At 41.1% G+C, this 26064-nt stretch overlaps 1 protein-coding gene across 4 annotated transcripts; it reads left to right on the plus strand.

Annotated features, from left to right (window-relative positions):
• The first annotated feature begins 2154 nt into the window (after positions 1-2154).
• On the plus strand, positions 2155-12438 carry LOC139646947 (T-cell differentiation antigen CD6-like). Of its 4 annotated transcripts, none has more exons than XM_071522748.1 (14): positions 2155-2291; positions 4318-4386; positions 5697-5978; positions 6544-6858; positions 7968-8282; positions 8643-8702; positions 9020-9178; positions 9813-9929; positions 10244-10369; positions 10549-10620; positions 10892-10990; positions 11084-11167; positions 11604-11723; positions 11895-12438. In XM_071522748.1, exons 1-14 carry the CDS (start codon positions 2240-2242, stop codon positions 11993-11995), a joined length of 1971 nt encoding a protein of 656 aa, XP_071378849.1. In that variant the 5' UTR covers positions 2155-2239; the 3' UTR covers positions 11996-12438. The 4 variants fall into 4 exon arrangements, with proteins under 4 accessions (XP_071378849.1, XP_071378851.1, XP_071378850.1 ...); XM_071522750.1 differs by having other exon boundaries at positions 11898-12438; XM_071522749.1 differs by having other exon boundaries at positions 10247-10369.
• The last annotated feature ends 13626 nt before the right edge of the window (positions 12439-26064 follow it).

Consider the following 26064-nt stretch of genomic DNA (forward strand, 5'->3'; position numbering starts at 1 on the left):
AACCATTTAGCCAAAGATTGCCTATCATTAAAAGAAAACATTTATTTCATAAGCGGCGGCGAGTGTGTTTTCGTGATCTTTTTTTATCCACTTTGAATTAGTTTCAATAGCATAAACATAGCGAGCGTAGTTCGTCCGTACTGAACCGTACTGAAAAGAAAAACAGTACTATTTTTTCAGTACTATGCAAATTGTACAGATCTAATGTTTAGTTAAATCTCTAGTTTTCAAAAAATCTTGTGAAAGTACCATTAACTTTGTACTAACCTTGCAGTTTACTTTGTCAGCTGTAGTTTTAGGTGGCCTCCCTCTAATGGGTGGAGCTACAGCACAGGCAGCCAATAGGAGAGAGAGTTGAGCAGAGCGTGCTGCTGGTTCAGAATGTAAACAAAGCAGGGAGCTGTCAGACAGCTGTCAGCCGGTCAGCACGGTGCCACAGGACAGGTGAAAACATCTGGCTTATCAAACAGAGTTACACTCCTCAGTCAATAGCTTTGAACACTGAGCCATGTTAAAAGCCATTGTAAAATAAAGTATACCCGACCGGATAACAAGTCAATTTAAATGTTATGCCCTAACCGAAAATCACCACTGTCACCGGTAGCTAACTGTTACTTGCTTGTCGGTTAGCAACCACGCTACTTAGCAGCTGTTGAAGAAGTGCATTGCTAGGCAGAAGATTAATAATAGCATTATAAAAAACATTTGAACAGTTGCGAGACTTTACAGTGAATCGTTAAGACACCCCGCTTCGTGTCATGTCTGTGGTTTTAAAATGGTAAATGGTTAATTTCATGGTCTGTCCGTTTGCCGTTTGAATTCAATGCTATCTGTAGCCTAAATGTTTTTAAAGTTTGAGACAAACACAACCGAATATAATAACCATCATTTGAATTGATACTAAAGTAAGGCTCAAACCAATTGTCTACTATTGCTGTTGTCGTGAAGTAATGTCGCCCCCAGCTGGTTAAACTTGGTTGTAGCTGTATCACCCTTCGGAAATGTGCCTTATTGCACATAAGGCACACCTATGTCATTTCTTTTGTCAGTTTGAAGATTTATCCTCTACATTTAATATGAGGAGGTAACTTGACATCACATATCATGTGAAATATTTGCTGTGGTTAATTAATTAATGTAATATGGGCCATACCTTACAATAATCTGTAATATTTTCTTTAGATGGCACTGTAAGTAATTTTATACTAATCATAACTGTAAATATTCTATTCTAACGATTTTAACATTAATATCACATCAGGAAATTAAAGGCATTATAATACATCATGGTATACATTTTAATACAGTATGAATCTGACATGACTGTGTTATGATTGTCATGTTTTTTTGGGTTTTTTTTTTTACATTTATTTGTAGGAAGTTTTTTTTTATAATACAACATGTATGAAATACAAAATGTTAACTTGCAACACACACCCCCACGCCCCGCCCCCACCCACATCTCATCTTCCACAGAAAGAAAAACAAAAGAGAGGAAATAATAAAATAAAAATAAAAATAAAATAAAATAAAAAAGGAGAAAGGAGTAGCAGAATTAATAAAGCATTATAGTAGACATATTACACTGTTCTTTAAATAAATCCTATACAATTATTTAGACTAGGAAGTAGCAATATTATAGTGCATCTGATATATAGAGGATTTATAGAGTTTAAGTTAAGAAAGAGATAAGAGATAATAATATAATACTATAATATAATACTATATATGTATTGTCATGGTTTTTATTAGATATAGTTCCCCCGTGAAGTGTTAAACCAATTTGCCTATGGGGATCATATTATTATTTCTTACATATTTTGTGTATTGAGTACTGTATTGTGTTTTTTAATTTAACAGTGAGAATCTCTTATTATTATAGTATAGAATTATTCGTTTAATATAGGCCTGATATAATAATATAATTCTAATGCTCTCACATTGAGCTCATGATGCCTTTGAATGCTTTATAAGAAACACTTGAACCATAAATTAGCTTTGAGCCAATTTGTTTTGTACTATTTGACCATTAGGGTGTCACTGAGGGAAACCCATGGGCTTCACTTCCTGATCTGATGCACATGGGAAGTGCTGCAGATGAAATATCAAGGGAACAACAAGAGAGGAAACCACACTTTGTGCAGACAGGCACAAAAGATAGCCAAGTATTTTTTTCTGCACAGTTACAGTTTGAGCTGTGAGCAGATGCAGTAGAGGACATTTCTCTCTTGTCTACAACATGAAGTTGGTGAATTGCATTATAATTGTCCAAGTGATCTATCTCTGTCAAGGTAATTATACAGTTTTATACATTTACACATCTTGCATAAGGTAGTCACAAATTGTTAGGTCTACTATCAAACATGTTCAGCCGCTTTACTGAAGTGAGTTGAAATTTAGACTGACTTTTACGTTTGTGATTATATGCTGGCATGCTTCCATTTTGCACTATTTCTTTTTCCAAATATATTTACATCACCTGTGGGTCTCAATTAATTTTGATCAACTTTGACTGAAATTTTATCTTGTAGATGAAATGGCAACCAGCGCAGTAGCTTATAAAATACAAAGTTGTTTTTTTTTTTAATGAAAATTATGAACTACTAAGGGGATATGTCAATCTGTTTCAAAATAATGATGACAAATAAGTCATATCATTGGTGGCAGTCAAAAAAAGGAAATGTCATTAGTGAAATTATCTTCCCTAACATGAGATTACATGGTGCTCATAAAGTAATACATTTGCGTCCTAACATTTTAAACGATTAAAACTACAGTAGGCACTTTATATCTTGGTTAGTACTTTACATGTTTATATATATATTCTGCTCTTTGGACTTGATAAAATCATATTCATCTATGTCTTTCATTTTGATAGTCCATGAAATTTAATGAAATAGAAAGCGAATTACTTACTTCTAGCAGGATGTGTAATTTGGACAAGACTCTGTGTAATTTTATTTCTCTTATTTATTTGTCTGTTGATGTGTGTCAGAAATCTACCAGTTATTGCCTCTATTTATTAAAAGGGAAACAGAAGAATTATAAATCCTTCACCTTCCTGAATTTCCCCAAGGGGATTAATAAAGTGCTATCTTATCTTATCTTATCTTATCTTATCTTATCTTAAGTAATAGTAGATATACGCTGTTAAAAGAGCACACTGGCATCTCTAGAGTAGAATTATTTTCTATTCATAATTCTACTCTGGCAAAAGTTAAAGTACAAGTTCAATATGATGTCCGAGTGTTTTAGTGTGAGAAAACATTCCACCTTTTACGTATCAACTTGTTAAGGTGAAGCTAAAGGGGCATTTGGTCTAGTTACAGTTGCCCTTATTGATTATTTTTATGATCATGTGTTTTGTATGCAAACTCTTTTCCTTAAACTAATAACTTAAAGTGTTAGGCCTATACTGAGATGTAATGGAGGCTAAACTCACCTCAACTCATTTCACCCACCTTTTTATTCACACAATAGGGTTCAATAGTACAGACATCAAAACTATGAACACAAATGAAATTATGCAGTGGCCAAAAAAGTGTTAAACAAATCAAAACTATCTTATATTTTAGATTCTTTAAAGTAGCCGCCCTTTGCCTTGATGGAATGGCAAAGGCTTTGGAGAGAAATTCATACATAGGCATCAACTTCACTATTTATATTTGTCTAAGAAACAAATTTCAAGCATTTAGATCAAAATGGCTTTAAGATCATGAAAAATAGTACATTCAATCAGGTGTGTTTTGCCGGGCAGTGTACATAGTAAGTAGCTTTATATGAGGATAGGTTCCTTTAGGGAAAACAAAAACCATAAATTAATGCTTTCTGAAAAAATTTTTGTTGGATGGATTTTTGTTTCTATAAGTGGTTGTTTTCCTTATGATGATCACTGACTGAAGGTCATAGTTTACCCTCCTTTTTATTTAACACTACACGATGGGTGTTATGATGATTTAAGTTCCCTTAAATATTCACTCAAGCAAAGTTCAGATGTTTCAAAGTAGCACTAAACAGCAGCAGTCGAGCAAACTTTCCAAAACATGGCAGGATATATATACGTATATATATACATGTCAGTGGTGTGGCCTGTTCACGCTGCTCAGACTGTAGTAATGGATGCACTGAGTACCAAGATGAAAGGTGATACTTGGTCAAGTGGTTATTCTTAAAAAGTTCTACATGTGGTTAGACGTGCTTCATGTGGCGATGTGTTAGTGGTCACTACTTGGTGGTACAACTACTTTTGATGCTCAAGTGTCGGTGATGTCAGACTGTGTGACAGGTTTTCTTGTGTCTTTTCTCTCTTCATTTCAGCTTCTGAACACTCCTCCACTCAAACAGGACAAAATGTGAATACTACGAAGCCAAGTGAGGAATTCAACAGTAAGTGATGATTAATCAGAAAGAATAATCTCTCTCACACACATTTTCTTATGTGCCACATTTTATAAAGACGTAGAACAGCTGCCACTATTTAAATAGCCATTTGAATTTCTGGCTTTCCGTTTAAAAGTTTTCCCAGAAGTAATCCTCTAATTTTAGTATTTGTATTTGTAATCACAATACATTATTTTTTTTAGATATCATACCAGAATACAGCAGATTTTTTTTGTTTTTAATATGTAATGCCATAATACAAGTATTCTGTTGCTACCCAACCCTTCACACACGCACACACGCACACACGCACACACATAAATTATTTCTTAGGTATCATACCAGAATGCAGCTGATTTTTTTGTTTTTAATACATAATGCCATTAGAAGTATTCTGTTGCTACCCAACCCTGCACACCCACACACACACACACACACACACACACACACACACACACACACACACACACAGTGCACTACTTGTGTGTGGATGAACCCCACTGTATGAAAACTCTGGTTCTCAGCATCCTAAACTGTGTCACAGGATGTGGAGGTGGTCTGGGTGTAAAAGACATCTTGTTGAACTTTGCAGGTGCACGTCGAACCGTGCGACAGTGAAACATTCCCCCACGCAGCTTCTGGCCTGCACTTCAAATACATGCCATCATTGGTTTTGCTTGTGGCTTTCTGCATAACTGTACCTTTCACACCATATTTTCGCCCCAGTAACGTCTCTGCCCAAAGAACTCACAATCAGAATCAGTGTTAATTTATTTGCCAAGCAATAATGATGATGATGGTAATATAAACTATAGTTATATAGCGCTTTACACAGCAACAAAGAGCTGACAAAGTTAAAGAGTACAACGGATGTGTAGGAGTTTGTCTACATGTGTCTGTAAACAGCAAAAATAGGCAGGTGGCATTTTTTGCATGGAGTGATGAATGCTCAACTTCTAACAGTAGGCATTTCAGAATCAGAATTACTTTAATTACCAGAAATGTGCAGGAATTTTTCTTGGTGACGTTGTAGAGACATCGTTTTTACAATACATGTGCAAAAGGACATTTCAAGACATACTGTGGACAGTAGGCTACACTAAAAATATCACTCAGCATTTACACATTCATCATTAATTGTATTACTTCACATTACTATAAAAAAAGAGTGCACAGAATACAAAATCATAACCTTCATATCTTTTGGACCTTGGTTCAACAGCAACATTATAATTGAGAATCAGAATCAATGTCTACTTTTGCTTTTACCGTGATAATAACAATAATTTTATATTTCTCATTCCGTCTCTACAAAGGCGTCCCTTACATCCTCCAACATGCCGGTAAATGCACCTGGACCTTCAAGATGCCTGGAAACAGCAGCCGAGCTCTGCTGGCTCTCACAGCTGAGTCCAGAGACAAGCTGGTTCAGCAGATCTGCCAGGATCTGGGCTGTGGCGGCATTTATGGTTTGACAGAAACCAACTCACCGCCCAAAACTAGCTGCTTCCAGAACTGTTCTTACCGAGACCGTCGTCTTCTGAACTGTTCAGAGAACATAGGAAGTAATTGTGTTGTGACTACTGAAGTTGTTTGCGGTAAGATCAACTACCTTTTGTAGTTCCCCAAAAATCAGTTTGTGTTGATACTGTAGCATTAAAGCTGTACCAGGCAACTTCACAAATAGCAGCAACAGGTAAAATTTAATTCAATACCTGGAAATCCTGTAAAGTGACATCAGTAAACTGCACACAGTACGCTCATGTTTACCAACCCTGCCGGTCTGAAAACCAAAAGCACTGTTGGTGAGTCCAGTTTTCTCTGGATGAAGCGCTGCTCACTGCTGTTTAGGAGACAGAAGAGAAGTGTCCATACCGGACAAATAGAGCCAATCTACAGGGTCTTAATTAGTGGGAATGAGACTCTATTGCAGCCTCACTTTGTGATTTAGGCTGATAAGACAGATGTATTTTTATATTAAGATCTTGCCTAGTGCAGCTTTAATATTGTGAAATTAAATGTTTTTAGATTTGTATGTTATTATTTATTGTACCATTTACTATGCAATTTTCAATAAGCCTATATGAGGCATCCACATAAATTGATCACATATCCATCACATAGTGAGCTGACACCACACACTCTTTACCATTTCATCCTCAGGCCACCAGGCTGTGCGGCTGGCAGAAGGAGCAGATCGCTGTGCCGGACGGGTGGAATTATGGGAAAAGGGGAAATGGGGCACGGTGTGTGATGACCAGTGGGACCTGAGAGACGCCGACGTGGTTTGCTCCCAGCTCGGCTGCGGCTTTGCCATCAGCGTGTCTGGACAGGGCGGCTCCTTCCCCCGGGGCAGCGGCCCCATCCACCTGGACGAGCTGAACTGTACGGGCTCAGAGGGGAACCTGTGGGACTGTCCCGCCACACAGCAGGAGCACGACTGTGGACACAAGGAGGACGCCGGGGTCGTCTGCTCAGGTGACAGTCCACTCCAATAACCTTTATTTACACTGGGAAACACTCTGGGGGGCAGAGCTTTCTTTTATGTCGGCATGTACAAAGGGAAATAAACAAGCTGAATATCAAAACAATAAATAAATAAATCTCAGACTATAGAAAACTAAACAAGGCTTTACAGCATGGCACACTAGGCAGTTTAGACAAACAAGAAAAACATTCAAGCTGAACAGAATCATTCTTGTATCTTCCCCTTAATCGTTACTACAACAGTGAAAATAATGAATCTCATGTGATTGTTCTCTAAAGTTTGTACACAGAAAGTTAATTTTTTTTAAAAAATTTTTTTCATTTAAGTTTTTATTCATTTTTCACATGGTTAGAAACAACAAAAAACAGACAAAGATGGCTATGGGAACACTAGCACAAACAAAAACAGACATAAAAGGGAAATAATAATAATAATACAATAATAATAATAATAATAATAATAATAATAATAATAATAATAATAATAATAATAATAATGATAAATACATACTTTTAAATAAATAAAAAAATGGCAGTCAAGACAGCAGCTATAAGTCCCTAAATCAAACCACAGAAAAACTCCACTCTAAGATGTTATATCCTTAATATACTGTATGTATGAGGAAGTGATTCCAGGCCACGTTAGATTTCCCTTGGAGATCATTCACCCTGGCAATCATATCCTCAAGAGGGGCAGTTTCAGTCATCAGCCTCAACCATTCTGTCTACTCCATCCACTCCAGACGGTGTGGAGTCTTTCTTTCAGTTCTGTAAAATGAGCCTGGCTGCTGTGATAAAGTCTGCTGAGGCTAGCACAAACTCTGCTTTAGTGATGCTTTGTGGTAAGATTGATCTGTAAAGGCAGATTTTTCAGGGTTCTATGTTATTTTCTGCTCTCACAAGTACATACATTTCACATTATTAGAGGCAGAATATCCTTTTCTGTTAGCTTATTTAGTTTTAAGCAGAAAATGTTATCTAAATGTTCATCTATAGCCTATTGGACAAGGGTGAAATTGTCTTACTAGTTGTCTTATACTGTTACAGGCAGAATTTCAACTGTGACTGATGGTTTCACACTGTATATTTTCTCTGTGCAGAGATGAAAGCAGTGAGGCTGACTGGGGGAGTGGACCGCTGCTCTGGCAGGGTGGAGATCCACCGTAACGGGAGCTGGGGCACGGTGTGTGACACCTGCTGGGACAAACAGGCCGCCTCCATGGTGTGCTCCATGTTGAAATGTGGTGACGAGTGGCAGGAGTACACTCGGTTTAACCCTCCCATCGTTCACAACAATGGGACGTTGTGGTATTATATGTGCAGCGATCACGATGACAATCTGTGGCAATGTAGAGAGTTTATCAACAACACAAATCTGTGCATGGACACTAATGCAGCTGCCCTTATTTGTAAAGGTTAGTAAGAACTTTCTATGTTTGTAGTTGTTTTGTAAGACAACAGCTGGTTTAGGGTTAAGGCAGGCAACAAAACCTAGTGATTTTATTTAGATGCAGTGAAATATGTCTGTTAGCTGTTGCTGTTCAGTCGTTTCAGAATCATACAAAAGTTTGCACTAATGATAATTGTTTAAATTTGAAATTCACAATGAGCTCGGGCTGCTTACTTGATGAAACCGGATGCTAGAACCTTTTTTTTTTTTTTTTTCTTTTTAAATGGGTTAATCAAAAATGCAGTTTCTTCTCTCTGTGAAATCTCATATTTGTTCAGAAATAGTACAGAAAAAAAAGCAAGTAAACAATGTCTTTGTCATGCAGGTTCACTTGGGTTTCCCATCGCCACCACACCTGATACAAATTTAACTACAGATTGGACTGGTAAACATCTTATTTGCCTTATCTGATAGTATTAAATAGTATGTGTAAATCCTTTTTATCTTGCTTTCAGTGCTCTTTGACCTACTTAAGTGCCAGAGTTCACCAAATGGGACAATTCTGTTATTAACAAACTAACTGACATCAAAACAGTCTTTATATAGTAAACCTCAACCCATCTGTGACTGCATGCAAGTTAAAACAAAATAATTACTGCCAACTTCTATTTGACCCCGGACTGATTTGAACCTGCCATCTATTATTAGAGTGTATAAGAACGATATGGCAGAAACCTAAGACTCTCTCCTTTCTGATCTTAGCTTCCCTCCCAGCAGACACAACTACAGTCGGCCCCAGTAGAGGCTTCTTCTTCCTTGACTTGTCTCCAGAGCTGCTTGCCTGCATCGCTCTGTCTGTTGTGCTCTTTGTGGTTCTGACTGCAAACGCCGTGCTCTGCTGCCACCACAGAAGAAGAGATGGTGGGTTCTCCTAACTTCAACATGACAAAGACATCCGTAGCACATTCTCACCGCTTTGATTTGTATCATAATTATCATGTATCATAAATAAGGATTTTAACTGATGCCAAAAGAAGAGACCATATATCCCCAGTTTTAGCGTCTGTACAGTAGATACCAGTTTGATTTAGAATTGATTATTAGTATCTCAAGTTTTTTAGGATCTTTTGCCATCAATCTAATTCAGTATCATATAAGTCACTTCTCAGTTGCTTTTATGTAATGTTTTTGACTTTGTACACTTTTTAATGTTGTGTTCTTTCTTACGTTAGAATTTTTATATAAAAAAAAATTGTACTATCTAGTATCTAATATCTACATTAATTGTTATTATTATTATGATTATTATTATTGTTATCTCTCTCTCTCTATATATATATATATACATATATATATATATATATACAGTATACGTATATATTATTGATTCATTTTGTTCAACAACTCAACAACTGTAAAAAGAAGTTGTGTTCCTAGGTCCTGCATGGGAGACAGTTCACAAAAGTACTTCGCATGAAACAATCACAGAACATAAGATAGACGTTAGACGTTTCATGCAGTCAGACTATTTTAAATTGATTGTTTTTGTCCACAGCTCTCTTAGTGCAGCAGAGACACACCAACCTACAGAAAGCCTCTGAGTATCAGTGCAGTGAATACCAAGATACTGTCGATCTCATCAAGATCACCGCCGGCCCGGTGGCGAGGGACGGTCAGTGGTTGAATATTTCAAAAAATGTGGTAAAAACAAATGAAGACGATGTGTGTAGAATTCAAACCAAAGGTATTAACAGAAATCAGTGAAAGCTTTGGAAATATAACTGAAAACTGGAGAAAATAAATTCCTGGTTTTGACATTTTTTCATGATTTTGCCTTGGATAATATTTTTTGCGTGAGAAGCTTTTAAAAAAGGTTACGGACAAGTTATTTGACAGTGGTGAGAGAGAGTTGTTGAACTGTAAAGCATCCAGAAAGCGTCTAGTCGTCTCATCTGGTCGTCTCGTTCTTTGTGTGTTTGTTTGAAGAAGCCCCCTCCAATCCCAGGTATCTTTGGACCCAGCTTAGTAGTGCTGACAGCACCTCACTAGATACAGACTATGAGCAGTATGACCCAAGCAATGAATCGTCTGTCGCTTTATCAACCTTTCGGAGTGAGCTATCTTCTTTTATTTCCTCTCCATTTGTATTTATGTGTCTTAATCCTACATGTGCGGTTGAAGTTGTGCTGCTGAGTGTTTGCAGAGTGTGCAGATCAATGCTGTTTGCAGTGAATGTTTGCAGGATGCTATCTGATTAAAACAATGCTCCGTATGCGTCATTTTGAATCCAGACTCTCAGCGATACAGAACAGACATGAACCCTTTGATGGGGGCTCCAGCTCTCGGCAGCCTCTCTGAGGAAGGTGAGTCCATGTTACACTGCAATAATTACCAATAAAGACAGCTTGCAGCATTATTCCCATTTGGCTATAGACCCATTTGATGTAAAAGTATATTGCTGTTCCTGATAATTCAAATCTGATTCTTTAGATTAGTAGGTAGAGCATCAACAATGCCAGAGTTGGGGGTTTTGATTCCCACTGGGACACCAAGAACACAAACACTTGTGGTGCTGTAATGGATAAATGTGTCCACCAAAAGGCAAATATTATATATATTTATTTACTGTTTCAGCACCCAGATATGAAGCAACTGGACTCCTTACAAACCATAATGGTCCCACAAGAGATGACTATGCTATAGTGTCAAAAAGTCCCAGCCGCAACCTCAGTGGTGAGATTTCTTTCTTTAAACAATATTTCTTATAATAATACTAAAAAGTCATTGGTGGTTTGGAAGTATTAATGCAGTTTGTCTTTGTTGCAGTGGACTCATTTGAATCTTCCAGCACCTCCTCTGGGGAATGCTATGAAAACACAAGACATGACGATGATGATTCAGTAACTGCTGGTTAGTCTCATTCATTCGACGGCTTCACAAAAACCCAACACCCATCACAATGTTACAAGTGTGCTAAACTAAATCTGGTGGTGGTTTTGGTCTCAGAACCGAAACGTTGTAATTCTTCCTTTTGTAATTCTTCAATAAATTATGCTCAAATTCAGTTACATTCATTATATTCGTTACATTTGTTTACATTACATGAAATTACATCACATTCAAATTCAATTCAAACTCATTCAAATTCAATAAACAATTACAATGTTTTGAAACATTGTCATTCTTCAATATGTTCTAAATTGCAAGTATAGCCAGTGTGCCGGAGTTTGTCTTTGCATGTTCTGCAGGCTTCCAAGTCCTCTCCTACACACCTGTCTCCTGATATAAGTGTGAGAAGAACTAGTTTCCTAAATGAAGTTTATAAAAACCTTTGGTCTCTGTGCAGGAATCACAGAGCCGCCCCAGCCACCTGTCTGCTACAGCAGCACCGACACTTCAAGGCCGATCTTCAATACTGACCAGCTCCAGTTCCACTCTGGACAGATGATAAACAGACAGGAGTCAGGTGAATAACACTTCAGACAATAAATATGTAGGGCAAGCACTCACAGTTCTCTTCTCACAATTTTATTTTTGAAGCCTGATGAATAACACTTCATCTTGGTGAAAAAGGTGGTGGTGTTGTACTTGTGGAAGTAAAGGTTCATAACGTATTTGTGATGCAATGTGTTTCTAGAAGATTTGACCAGTGATGATGAAGAGGACGGCCCCGTCTACTCCCCTGTGAGCCCCGACTGCATCCCGTCATCCTCAGAAGACTATGACGACATAGCATAGGCAACTGCTGACAAACAGAGGAGGTAAACAGATCACGGACATGTTGGATATATGGGCTCCAAACTGACTGACAGATTGCACTGCAAGGAACACACTGTGCATTGAGCTGTACTGTAAGACCAAATACCTGAGAAGACAAAGAGCAATATGTTTAATGTACAGTTCTCTCTACATTAAAACACAAGTAATGTTCTGACACTGTCATAACATCAGATGTTTTGTGAATGTAATAGCTGTAATTTTAGTATTTTTCATATTAAGCAAATGTATGTATTTGTATAGTAGTACTGTCTAAATGCTATGCATTCAAATGTGCTAACATTTGCAATACTCTATCTTGCTGTGGATGTTTGCTAAGGAACAGTAAGACTGTTGAGTTCCACCACAAGGTGGCAGCACAAGCTTGTAATTAATTAAAGGTTCAAGCACTTGAGTAGAGACAAGTCTTTTCATGTAAATTACAGAAATAGCAAGTAAAACCATGAAATAAGTTTTCCAGGCTGTGTCAATTTGTGACAAATATCTATTCATACCAAGTCACTGAGGGTTGGAAGCAAGGCAGCGGTCAAAATAATGCGCTGTGAGAAAGTTTGAAAGAGGAACTGAGCAGTGGCTGGATCCTGATCAGGGGCCAACATAAACCTTCAGTGTGGTTTGAAACCAAACCTGGCACGGCTCTTCTTGGTCCATTACATCTGCAGCAGCTGCAGAGCATCAACCCAGCGTCCGTTGGCTACCTCACCATCCAAAGCAGCATCTTAGTTTTGAAAAAGTAAATATGACAAACTGTTTCGAAGCTTCTATAAAACTTTGAATAAGGGAAGGGGGGGGGAAACAGTGGTGTGGAGATAAACAGTCATAACTTTATTTCAACTAACGTGAGAAGTGGGAGTGATGATGCATTAGGCTGATAACCAGCGGAATAGTTTTTCAAATGGAAGGTATTCGGGAAGGAAGAGGAGGGGGGATGAGTGTGTGTGGAGTGGAGGAAGGGCGGGAGGTGAAGATGAGGAGAAAAGGAGGAGGTGGAGGAGAAGATAAAGCCTGTCTGAGAGAATCATATATTACACTCATCTTTTAGTTCAGAGCTTTGCATTGAGATAAACAGACGAATTAAGGAGCAGATCTCCTTATGAAACTCAATCTCTTTCACATGCCAGAGAATTCGGCGCGCACACCGACCCACCCACCACTTAACAGAGATTCCATCTCAAAGTATGCAGGATGATATATCACAGAGACTCCTTGAACTCACTCTCCAACACTCAGTTTGCTTTTGTTTTATTCAGCTTCGAAAGATTGATTAAGTCAGAATCTGGAGATTTATGGTCGCGATTAACATCAAGGGGAAGAAAGCATGCTAGTATTTCAAGGAGCTTGTAGTATTGGAGGGATCAGGGGATAAACGTTCTGTTTTTGCTTTGTTCATTAAATCAATTACACACAAAGGATTATAGTTCCATAAGTCCGTAAGTTGCTTAATGTGTCCAAACAATAGATCCTGCCCCGCTCTGAACTTTTGAACTCTGTTTGGTGCAAGAGGCCTGGAAACCACGTATGCAAAAGAAAGAACGTACTAGACCCTGGAATAGTGGATTAAATATTAGATTAATTGAGAATTTGCCTAATTATAGTAATTTTTAAACAAGAATGTAACGACAAACGCAGTAGTCTAGGATAAAAACAAATGTACCGACAATAAGCTTTAGACTCTAAAGCTTATAGTAAAGTTTTGAAGAATTCCTGAGAGCGTTATTAGATGAGCTGGGTTTTAGTGTTAGTGTTAGTCGCAGCAAATCCTAAATGTCTTGACTAAATGACTTGACGGGTTCCTGGTAAATAAGGGGGGGGGGGTCTGTCTATCTTTTCACCTTAATAAAACAACTATGCTTGTCTTAATATCCGATTCTTGATCTAAGTATCTGTGTATGTATCTTTTTATCTGGTCCGTTCTGGAAGGACTAAATATTCATTTGTTTACCTCTGAGAAAAAATTTTCATTATTGAATAACTATTTACTGAAAAACTGATTTCCTCACTGGCGTTTTCAGTGAAGGTCTCTGCATCATTGCAGCTGCTTCAAGACAGGTTTCATATTCCATTACAACAATAAGAGGAAAACTAAAATGGTTATGTTTAATTAGTGTCTTACTTCATTATGACCTTATAGGTTTGGCTGCTGACTTGCCCTTTGTATTGGCACCCCTCTTTGATTGCCAGGGATTTGCTGTAGGATGGACCGCAGCCAATAAAATCCAGTGAGGTCATCAGTTTAGGTAGAACCCCAGATGGTTACAGACCCGGGAGAAAAATCCACTTCAGCTCATTAATCACAGCCTTTTTCTTTGGCCGAGCAATGGCAAAGATTTATACTAAAGCCATTAAATTCACCAATATTTCTCCCTGCCTTCCCTCCTGATTAGTCACTTTCACAGTGCTTGAATCAGCCTGGAACAACCGAGGTTTAATGTAGTTTGGCTGCACGTTGTAAACGGCATTAGTGCCTGCTGGGCTGATGCTTGGGTGCGCTGGCGAGGGCGGGTAATAGTGTTGATTACTCGTCACTCATTAGGTTGCTTTCACTGCCGCCGCTAAGCCCTCATCAGGAGGTTTTTGGCTGAGCGGCCGAGTCGGGGCCCTGATCCAATTCACCTTTAAAGTTCAGTGGAGCTGTCTGGGTTGCCGCGGGTCAGTGCATCGCTATACATGCTGTGCGCTCCCAGAGAGGCCCTCATTACCTCATTTCCTGTTACTACTGTACCAGACATGCAGTAGAATCTCAGGGTTGGTTATATAAAGTTTACGATATTTATCACAGACCGTGGGCGAAAACTCTTGAATAAAATGCTTGAATTCCCATGTGCCAACATTTGAATTTACGTCGGGGAAGAGAGAACCTTAGAATCAGCCATTATTAACAGTTTTTTACAAGACACATTTATTAGTCTGTATAGAGAAATGAAGCCCAGCTTGAAAGCCGGCCTGGCAGCACAGCGTTTAGGTCATTAACCTTTCTTCTTAGCACCTTGCTGCAGTTAACAGTCCCTGGCCTCTTCCCCACCAAGACACATTCACCTACCCGCTAATCAGGTCAACGCCACAATTAAGCAACCCTTTAAACTTGGTCAGTGGTGCTTGGAGGCCGTAAAAATACTTCCGTTTGAGTGTCAGTGGAGCCCGTGGTGGTTAAGGCGGCATTCATGGGAGAATACATTGTCTCTAGTTAATGTAGCTGGTCTGGTCACTGGGTCAAAAGGGCAACTTGACTGAAGGATACAAGGAGGTTCAGTAGCTTCCAGAAATTATTCAAGTGATTTTGCACAACCTGGACGCAAATATTTGAGTTTAATGAACGAGATAACTCAACTGTTTGAGATAAACATTGCCAGTTTAATGACGCATACTGATAGTACCAAATGGGTTTCAAAACTTTTCTTCTCCTTCACTGGTCCAACATCCAGCATTCTAAAGCAACTAAGAATTTACGGTCGCATTTCCTTGTTTGTCTGTGACCAGATGGACCGAGGTTTATTAGTGTGTGGTGCATGTCGGACACCGACATCCAGCTCTGTGTACCAGTCAGTCGGGACAGGCGTCATCAATCATGTCCTCCGGTGAATGGCAGATGGGCTGCCATAAACCGGGCCTGATTGCCGTGTGCTGTTCCCAGCGGAAGAGTTTTCACCAAGGGGAGGCATGGAAACGAAACCCGGCAGATACAAACAATGTATGTGAGGTCCTGTTGTCCTCGTGTGACAGTATGAACTGTGAAGCATCTATAAGGTGCTGTAATGTCTGTCTACTTGTCAATTAAAGTGATCCTGTTCTTTTTTTATGTATAATTCCCAACCATCTCTGAACCATTAGACACCAAATTGTTTCAGATGATTTCAGACGTACTGGTAAAAATAAAGAACAAGAAATAAAGAACCCTAACACTAACATTACAAAGAGAAAATGTAAAAAATAAGTCTGATCCATAAATGAAAAACAATCGGAAGGTCTAACCACTTAAACAAATCCGAAGTCTGATCCCTGAGAAAGAACAGTAACAAACGCTTGTTTTAGCGCAGGTAAGCTTTGGTTTTCAGATGAAATACTGAGCAGGTGTGGTTCCTGTTTGTGTCGGACAGCAGCATTCAGACACCAACATACAACACTGCCAGCACCCTCTGAAAATGGACCTGTGTTAAATATGTTTGGGTGGCTTATCGGGCTGGATGATATGAACAAAATGAATATGAGAAATTATGAAGAAGTTCTATGATGGCTTTTTAATTCTCCCAAAACAGACTAGCCGGTGAATAAAGGTGATAAATGATAATATTGAATTATTGCAGATCTCCAATTCCTTACCAGTATGCTCTTATATATCCAAACATTATGGAACATACTATATAAGTTACACTTATACAGAGTAAAAAACCTATTTGGCACAGACAGCACAGCGGGCCAGGTGAGAGCTCAGTGTGGGTATGAGTCACCTCCGTTGTCATGGTTACAGAGCATCGTCATTTGTTTATGCGCCCAAGGCTGGGTCATTAATTACAGAGTCAATTTGGGACAGCCTTAACAAATCATGTAAAGTAAATGGCAGGCATTTGTGCCAACATCTCTCATTTATGGGGCTGAAGGAGAGAAACACGAGGAAGAGGAGGAGAAGAGGGAGGAGGAGGAAGAGGAGGAGGAGAGGGAGGAAGAGGAGGAGAGTGAGGAGGAGGAGGAGAGGGAGGAGGAGGGGGAGATGGAGGAGGCAGAGGAGGGGGAGGAGGAGGAGGCAGATGAGGGGGAGGAGGAAGAGGAGGAGACGGAGGAGGAAGAGGAGGAGGAGGTGAATGTGATCCAGCTATTCTTGATTACAATTACAATTACAATTTCCATTTGGCAGACGCTTTTATCCAAAACGACGTACACATGAGATTTTAATACAACACAAGCAAGGTTCTAGTCAGGAGAGAACAACGAGAGTAAAGTGCCATAAAGCTATGAGGCAGATAAAGAGTTGGGTTTTTTTTGGTTACACAGTCCATCAGGTGAGAAGGTGTTCACTAAAGAGCTGGGTCTTTAACCTTTTCTTAAAGATTGAGAGGGACTCTGCGGATCGAATGGAGTTTGGCAACTCGTTCCACCACCAAGGAACCACAGAAGAGAAGAGTCTGGCTAGAGACTTAGGGCCTTGTTGTGGTGGCAGCACCAGGCGCTGTTAGTGGGCGGGAGGGAGCGTAGACCTGAATGAGGGAGTTCAGGTAGGTCGGAGCCGTTTTGGTTGCTGCTTTGTAGGCGAGCATCAAGGAACTTGAACTTGATGCGGGCAGCAACTGGGAGCCAGTGGAAGGAGATGAACAGCGGAGTGACATGTGCTCTTTTGGGCCGGTTGAAGACCAGACCGCGTTCTGGATCATCCGCAGAGGTTTGAGCGTACATGCCGGGAGCCCTGCTAGTAAGGAGTTGCAGTAGTCAAGGTGTGATATTACAAGCGCTTGTACTAGGAGTTGTGCTGCATGCTCAAACAGGTAGGGTCTGATCTTCCTGATGTTGTACAGGGCAAATCGGCATGACCGAGCAACAGAAGCCACATGCTCCTTAAAGGTTAGTTGGTCATCAATCATGACACCCAAATTTCTGGCAAACTTTGCGGGAGCTGAGCTGATTCGAGCTGGATACTGATCTGTTGTTGTACAGAGGGACTGGCTGGGATGACAAGGAGCTCAGTCTTTGACAGGTTAAGCTGAAGGTGGTGTTCCTTCATCCATGCCGAGATATCGGCGAGGCATGCCGATATCTGTGCCGAGACTGTGGGGTCGTCTGGCGGGAACGATAGGAGGAGCTGGGTATCGTCAGCATATGAATGGTATGAGAAGCCATGTGAGCGGATCACTGCACCAAGTGAGGTGGTGTATATTGAAAAGAGAAGGGGTCCAAGCACTGACCCTTGAGGTACCCCTGTGGACAAGCAGTGGGATTTAGACACTTCCCCTCTCCAAGACACTCTGAAGGATCTCCCTGAGAGGTAGGACTCAAACCAACGGAGAGCAGATCCTGAGAAGCCAAGCTCAGCGAGTGTGGAGAGGAGGATTTCGTGGTTAACCGTGTCAAAGGCAGCTGATAGGTCTCGGTAAAGTGTCCACGCTTGAAGCCAGACTGGTTAGGATCATACAGGTTGTTCTCAGAAAGGAATTCAGAGACTTAATTAAAGACTGTACGCTCAAGTGTCTTGGAAAGGAAGGTGAGGAGTGAAACCGGCCTGTAATTTTCAACCTGAGATGGGTTGAGTGTAGGTTTCTTTAGCAGCGGGGTAACCCGGGCTTGCTTAAAAGCAGTGGGGAACACACCCGTTGTAAGTGAGGAGTTGATGATGTGCGTGACTGCAGGGATAAGTGTGGGCGAGATGGCCTGCAGGAGGTTGGAGGGTAGTTGGTCAGGCTCAGAGAACTGATTACTGATGGTAGAAACCTTATCAGTAAAGAAGGATGCGAAGAGGTCAGCCGTGAGCAAAGTTGAGGGTGGAGGTGGTGGAGGGTTGAGGAGTGAGTTAAAAGCTGAAAATAATTTCCGAGCGTCTTTGGCGCTGCTGATTTTCTCCTGATACTAAGTGGTCTTGGCACTTTTTAGATGGGAGAAGACTGCAGATAGGAGAGTCTGATAGTCACTGAGGTCAGTGGGATCTCTGGATTTGCACCATTTTCTCTCAGCTGCTCTGAGACACCGGCGAGCCATGGACTAGTGGGGGTTTTACGAGCAGATTTGGATGAGAGTGGGCAGAGATGTTTAGAGATGCGGCTAGCGAGGAGCAGAGTGTGTCTGTGAATTGAATAAAGAAGTAGTCTGACAGATGTAAGGGGATGACAGTCAAATTTGCCGTGGAGCAGTTTCGAGTCACAATCAGATCGAGTGTATTGCTCGCTTTGTGTGTGGGAGCGGTGGAGACCTGTTTGAGGTCAAATGAGGACAGAAGTGAAAGGAAGTCAGCCGCCTGGGGTTTGTCAAGATGGATATTCATGTCCCCCATGACAATCAGTGGGGTGCCATCTTCAGGAATGGCTGAGAGTAGCATGTCCAGTTCAACTACAAAGTGCCCCAGTAGCCCTGGGGCGATATATGACAACCACAAATACTTTGACAGGAGCGGTAATCATGATTATGTGGTATTCAAAGGATGAGTTATTGCTTAGAGCAGTGATTCTCAACCTTTTTCATATCAAGGACCCCTAATTTAGTCCACATTAGAGCCATGGACCCCCATTTGGACAGTCCACCATTGAGATTTTGTCTCTCGGACCCAAATCTGAGAATATTTTTATTGCTAGATAGGATTTTGTCCAGAATTCCATGACTATCTGTATTGTAGGTAGAGAGATAACAGAGAAACTATGATCAAAACAGTCATTCTTCTACATTCTCTAAGTGTGTTAACTTCTTGTAAATGAAGTTTAACGATTCATCAATTTGCTGGGGACCCCCTGGGACCCCAGCAAAAGAGAGAAAGTAGAGTCAGCTGAAAGCGCAGCTGGTGTGGCTGTGTTTTCTGGACAGATCCAGGTTTCGGTCAGGGCTAGTACCTGAATGTCAGATAGGTTTTCAAGTGCTTGGATAAATTCTGTTATATATATATATTATTTACAGCAGACTGACAATTCCATAAGCCAAAGGAAAAAGCGGAGGAAGTAGCTGAGGCTTTTCTGAGAGAGTAGTGGTTCTCAGGATTGCGCTGTCTTTTATGACTGATGCGTTTTTTTCGGTTGCCCTGGATGACAGGGATATATTGGTAGCACATGGTGAGTGAGAAGGCAGGCCAAGAGAGTAAATAAGAGTAGCTTATCTGTGTCCTTGCTCAGTGATTCCATCCACACAGCTCTGAGAATAACTGTCGTTTCTCAGATTGAATGAGGTCACTGCAAGATTGATAGCATAGCGCAGTAGGTGGTATAGGTGATGGTGAGTGAGCTCGGCCAGGAACTCTGTGTGTGTGTGTGTGTGCATGTGTGTGTGTGTGAGAGAGAGAGAGAGAGAGAGAGAGAGGGAGAGAGAGAGAGAGAGAAAGGGAGAGAGAGCGAGAGACTGAACCAGCTCCAAATTGAAGAACTTTGTGTGTTTGTAGTCTGTGTGTGTGTGTGTGTGTGTGTGTGTGTGAGAGAGAGAGAGAGAGAGAGAGAGAGAGAGAGAGAGAGAGAGTGAGTGAGAGAGAGAGAGAGAGAGAGAGAGAGAGAGAGAGACTGTGTCTGGTCTGCTCCAGCTTAACCTCTGGATTCTCCACATTCCAGCCCAAAGTCAGGCACAAGTCTCGCCGCTGGTCCGTTTAAGGTGATTGACGTTATTTGCTACCATTAGGCACTACTATGTAATTGACCTCTGACCCCTCACAAGCGACCTGTTGAAACAGCTTTAAACCAGATCGTCTAATCTCCATGGGAAAAGCCCTCAATCTAGACTTAGGGCTCTAAAAGCAATCAACACCTAAAGGTGAAAGAGGGGAGCTGGGATCACTGCCACCAGATCGCTCTGATCAAGTCGGCGGTGATGATGATGATGATTTGTTCATACTCTTCTCACCGAGCTACAGACGCACGTTTGGTTTATCAGAAACTCTTCAATTCCATAATGTTCCATATCCTTTTTGCCAAAAAATAATCACTACCTTAAGTTTGTTATTCATTATTTCAAAATCTTTTATTTGCTTTTATTTTGTGCCATTAATCATTTTGTAGGAGTAGGTGTCATGTTTTCTCGGTGTTAATCATGCTGTAAAAAAAAACACCCCTGTTGTTTGTTTGTGGTAAAACTGAGATTCCTTCTTCAGGTTGGCATAGTAACAAGGGTATTTCAAAACATCTCGACACACTTGCTAGTTCTGGCTGGAGAGCCTTCCTCAGCGTGTGACTGTAATCTACTTTTGTAAAGTTTTTTATCGGTGGATGTGATACAGTCTGACACTTAGGAGAGATTAACAGAGGTTTGACAGCAAGACATTGTTTAAATTGATATTGATCAAAGTCCACCTCAATCCTGTTAATTAAAGAAAAGAATAACATTGAGAAAATCCACAACTTAAAAGAGAGACCGGATAAAAGACTTAATAAAAGAAAGATTTTGATCTCATAATTCTCTGTTAATGCTTTGGTTTCTGATTGCCTGGTTTAGCCTCAGTAATGCTGCCGCTTCCAGGCCGACCTCCAGAAATGTGGAGCTGATTGACAACCTTATCAAGGCCCGAGGAGCGCAGGACCTCCACCAACCTGCTTTATTAGATGAATGCAGGCGTTGTGGGAGGTCCGTCTGACTCGGCGTTAATGCCCATACACGCTGACCTCTCCCATGCCATGTGCCTCTCAAATCCAAATATGAAAAGTGGCTTACAGATTGAGTAGATCAAAACATGCTTTCATCACGGCTCTCACAGAGCTAAAGGTTGGGAGAAAGAGGCAATAAATATGTTAGACCTAAAAATGGCGTCTTTCCCAATCAATTCCATTTAATAGTGCAGCCACAGTTATGACAATAATCACTTTATAGTATAATAAGTACAATAAGTACGAAAAAGTACAGGGATTTGTCTTGATGTATATACTAGCTCATATATACAAGGAGAACAGCACCTCACATACTTTAAATAGAACTCTATACTGCAGACAATTACATGGGCACAATGTCAAACAGAGAAGATAAAAACATTATACAATCTTATACTAAACATAAGACACGATAAAGTAAGATAAGTTAAGTAGAATGTGTGAAAAGTATGAGAAAATGTATGGAGTACAGCATTAAGAGCGTGTGCAGAATAACAGCAGGAGAATTTACTGAGGCAAGAAAAATGAATCCAGAATATGTGCAATACAATGAAACATATACAGTAGGAAATGAGTGTAAAATGATAACAATATAGCTATATATGCAAATGAGATGGATACGAGAATATGAAGAAAACAAATATGCAGATTTACAGCATATATATAGTTGGCACAAATATATGCATTGCATTCACATTAACAGGAAAAAAGACTACTCACCTTGTCAATATATTCAATGTGCAGATGTTAATAACACATGTACAGAATGTGCAGATTGGTTGGATGGAGACACCACATGTTATTACATTACTGTCTGTTCTCAGTATCAACATCTGGACCATATTACATTAGGAAAACAAAGCAAAAAATGCAGTCTAAAAATTAACATTGAACATAGTGAGCTTTGCGTGAGAAGTTCAGGTGTGTGAGGCGGGTCAGGAGGCGAGTCCAGGTTCGCTTTAAGGAGTTCACCAAACAGCTTCCAATATTACAAAGACACCCTACAATTGTCATGTGAAAGTCTAACTGCTCTTGCTGAAAGTCTAAAATCTTGCTGTCTAAAAAGGTGTTTCTTTATTGTACAGGAATGTTCCAGCAACATGGGATATTATTACATGTATTATCTGGGCACTGTTTTGTGTTTTGACCCCTCAGTTTTGCTTCTAATGTTGCTGATCTAGGAATTTGTTGCATTCCTTGTAAGTAATTCTGGATAAGTTCGTTAAATACCAAAAATGTAAATGTACTAAAAAAGTGAACAATCCTCATTTAAATGTGTTTTTTTTTTCTCCTGTTCTGCTGTTCTACATCTGGCTGCTCTCCTGTCAACACACCCTCTGTAATTACTTCTTCTGTTTTTTCACCAGTGGAGAAAAATCCCAGATCCAACAGTTTATATAGTCAAAGCTATATAGCTAAAGCATAATGCTCCACTATTACAGCTATGACATGTAAAATATTTCCTCTTGAAGTTGCCATACATTTCCTCAAACAGCTTAAAAAAAAGCTGTAATTGGAAACAGGCAGCATGTGCACTGCTGAGTTACAGTAGCCTGAAATATGTTTGAATCTCTGTCTTTTTTTTTTTTTTCTTCTTCTGAGCCGGGGGAACGATACACATTTATGGATTCATGCCTTTAATTAAAGCTTTGTTTCATTCTCACATTTTGTTCTCTGGGAAACGTTGAAGTGCAGCAGCAGTCCATATCCATACTTCAAGCTTCAAGTTTGAACCCAAAGTTTATGTATATTTCTCGCAAGTATGCATGGGAAAGTGCCAGGACAGACTGAATGTGCTCTGTGAATAAATGCATGAATGTATGACTGTGTGTGTGTGTGTGTGTGTGTGTGTGTGGCATAGCAGCGGGGCTTTTCCGTCTTGTCAATGGAAAACATTAGTGTCACGGCCCCCACCCCCACCCCCCTCGCCCCCCCCCTCGCCCCTTTCCCCCTTGTTTAATTCAGTCCATCAACACTTCCTCCTTCAGCCTGTTAGTGTCACAGTGCATTTCCTCTCCGGCCTCAACCGGCCCGCCTCGCCACAATCGGCCCGGTTTTGGGTTTCCCTCAAAAGGCAAAAGGGCTTCAAAGTCAATAACTGCTTTTTTGATTTTTATTGACCCAAAGACTCACTTTTATTCCCCACCCCCCACCCCCTTCCCCAAATACCACTTGCCCACAGTTCTTTAAGGGGGAAGGAGGGGGGTTAGGTTATATATATATTACAGCAAAGGGAGGCGATTACGGCGAGGCTCGAAATCGGCGTTGCCTTGCTTATTGCACCTGCAACTAATTTCACTAGGTGTTCCAAAAATGTCCAGCCTTCAGCACCTTGGAGGACTCCTATACATGGCTGAACTGTGCTTGATTTTCACACAGAGAAGAAGAAAAAAAGCGGCAACCAAACGGGACAAACTATTTATTTGAAAAAACCTGATATAGGCCTATCCTATTGGGGAGCCAGTGTAAGGCGCCAATGAAGCTTTATGCCACTGAAGGATGATAAAAAAGCTCTCTCTCTCTCTCTCTCTCTCTCTCTCTCTCTCTCTCTCTCTCTCTCTCTCTCTCTCTGCCAGGGAAAAGGTGGAGAGAAAACAGACAATCTGTAGGTAATCAACCGCCCAATGAATGCCTGTGATCTTTTTGGGGAAATCGACTCACTAATGGTTTGCCTTGTGTCCTGTGTCATTTCCTTTTGATGTGAACGGGCAGTGATGATCTGTGATCTGGCCGCGCGCAGTAAAGAGCGCTCAGCAGGCAGTTTTAATTACCGGGGGGACTGATTTCGCCGCGGAGCCCGCGCGCCTCATCTGGTTCGCATTTCCAACGCAGACTGACTGTAAAACAACACTACCGCCGCTGTCACCGAAAACCAAGCTTCTAATGTACAAAAGAAGTCCAGGCCCTGATTATCATTCGGGCCCAAACACGTGAACGACAGTTGCCCTGTTTTTACTTACACCTCCCCCCCTCCTCTCTTCCTCCCTCCTCCTCCTCCTCCTCTCCCTTCCTTCTCTAAGTATCTTTCTCCACACATAAAAACGAATGTCAAGTGCGTACGCTACATACACTATCTCAGGCAAATCAGAGCCAGGTGCGCGCATATGAGAGAGAGTTCATAATAGAGAGAGCTATTGCAAACATGTGCGTGTTCTGCATGTCCTCATGGTTGTGATCCCTGTGTGACAGTAAAAGGCTGCAGCGGCGGGGTTAACGCTGCGGACCGGGAAGGGAACACCCTTTATAACTCTGCCGGTTTGTTCTGCTGCCAGCACGCTGACTGATGGGGCTCTCCTCCGGGACAGGGAGCTCTCGCTTGCTTGCGCACGCACACGCGCGCGCAGACACACGCACACACACACACACACTCTCTCTCTCTCTTCCTCTGTCTCGGTCCTGCACTCTCTTTCATTCTGTCTCTTTTTCACTCTTCACCCTCATCTCTTTCGCTTTCTCTCATTTTGTCTCTGCCTTTCTCCCTCCCTCTCTCTCTCCCTTTCCTCTGCTCTCTCTCTCTCTCTCGCTCTCTCATACACACACACACGCACACTGTCTCTCTCTGTCCAGCACTCTCTTTCATTCTGTCTTTCTCTCTTCACCCTCATCTGTCTTGCTTTCTCTCTTTTTTTGTCTCTTTGCCTTTCTCCCTCTCTCTCTCCCTTTCCTCTGCTCTCTCTCTCTCTCTCTCTCTCTCTCTCTCTGTTTCTCACCCCCTTTCTTTCTTGCCTCTCTGTCCCCCCTGTTTCCATCCCTCTCTCGGTTTTCTCTGTCCTTCCCTCTTTCTCTTTTTCTCTCACTCTGGTTCTCTTTCCTTCTTGTGCATACGCTCCCTCTCTCTCTCTCTCTCTCTCTCTCTCTCTCTCTCACACACACACACACACACACACACACATACACACACACACTCTCTCTCTCTGTCCCAGACGCTTTCTTTTTGTTGCTTCCTTACTCTTTTGCTTTTCCTCTTGACCTCTCCCTCTCTCTTTCTTTCTCTCTCTCTCTCCCTCTATCCCACACTATCTTGCTTTCTGCTTTGCTCTCTTACCCTTTCCCTCCCCTTTATTTCCCTCCTTATCTTTGCCTTTCTCTCTCTCTTTCACTCTTTCTGTCTCTCCCCCTCTCTCTGTTTTTCTCCATTCTCTTTCCCACTGTCTCATTTTTTTTTCTGGTACACACACACACACACACACCTCCCTCGCTCTCCTCCCATCCCCTCAGGTGGATCACGGAGAGAGGGAGGAGTGGAATCAAGGCTTTCCCTATCTCTATAAAACTTTAGCATTATGAGGTGTTGTGGATAATGTGTGTCTTTAAGCTGTCGAAAAAATGTGGATCCGCGCCCGCCGCCCTCGCATGAAAACCTTCACCCCGGGCCACAGTCTGTGAGAGACAGAAGAGATAAAGTATGGGAACGCGCAACGTGGCTGGGGCCGAACGCAAGTCCAGTAGGATAGAGAGAGAGAGAGAGAGAGAGAGAGAGAGAGAGAGAGAGAGAGAGAATTAGAGACAGAAAAAGACAGAGACAGGGCTCCACTCCATTTAATATCTCTGGGGACGGACAGGAATGAGTGGAATCGTTGCACAATGAGTCTGAGTTGTTTTGTCCTTTTAACTTCAACGGACAATAAGTGAGAGTTTTACTGCCCCAAAGCACAAAATGACCATCATGCACCTGCAGGGGGTTGATGGGGCTGTCGATCAATACCAATGACTCAATCATCACATGGCCAGGTGCTGAGGTTTCTGGCTTCCAAAACTCTGTCCTGCACTCTGTTTTGGAGC

This window comes from Centroberyx affinis, unplaced genomic scaffold (assembly GCF_046629955.1).
Source record: "Centroberyx affinis isolate AG114_WGS23_722 - 3 ecotype Tasmania unplaced genomic scaffold, CSIRO-AGI_Caff_v1 ptg001025l_1, whole genome shotgun sequence".
NCBI classification, from domain to species: Eukaryota; Metazoa; Chordata; class Actinopteri; order Beryciformes; family Berycidae; genus Centroberyx; species Centroberyx affinis.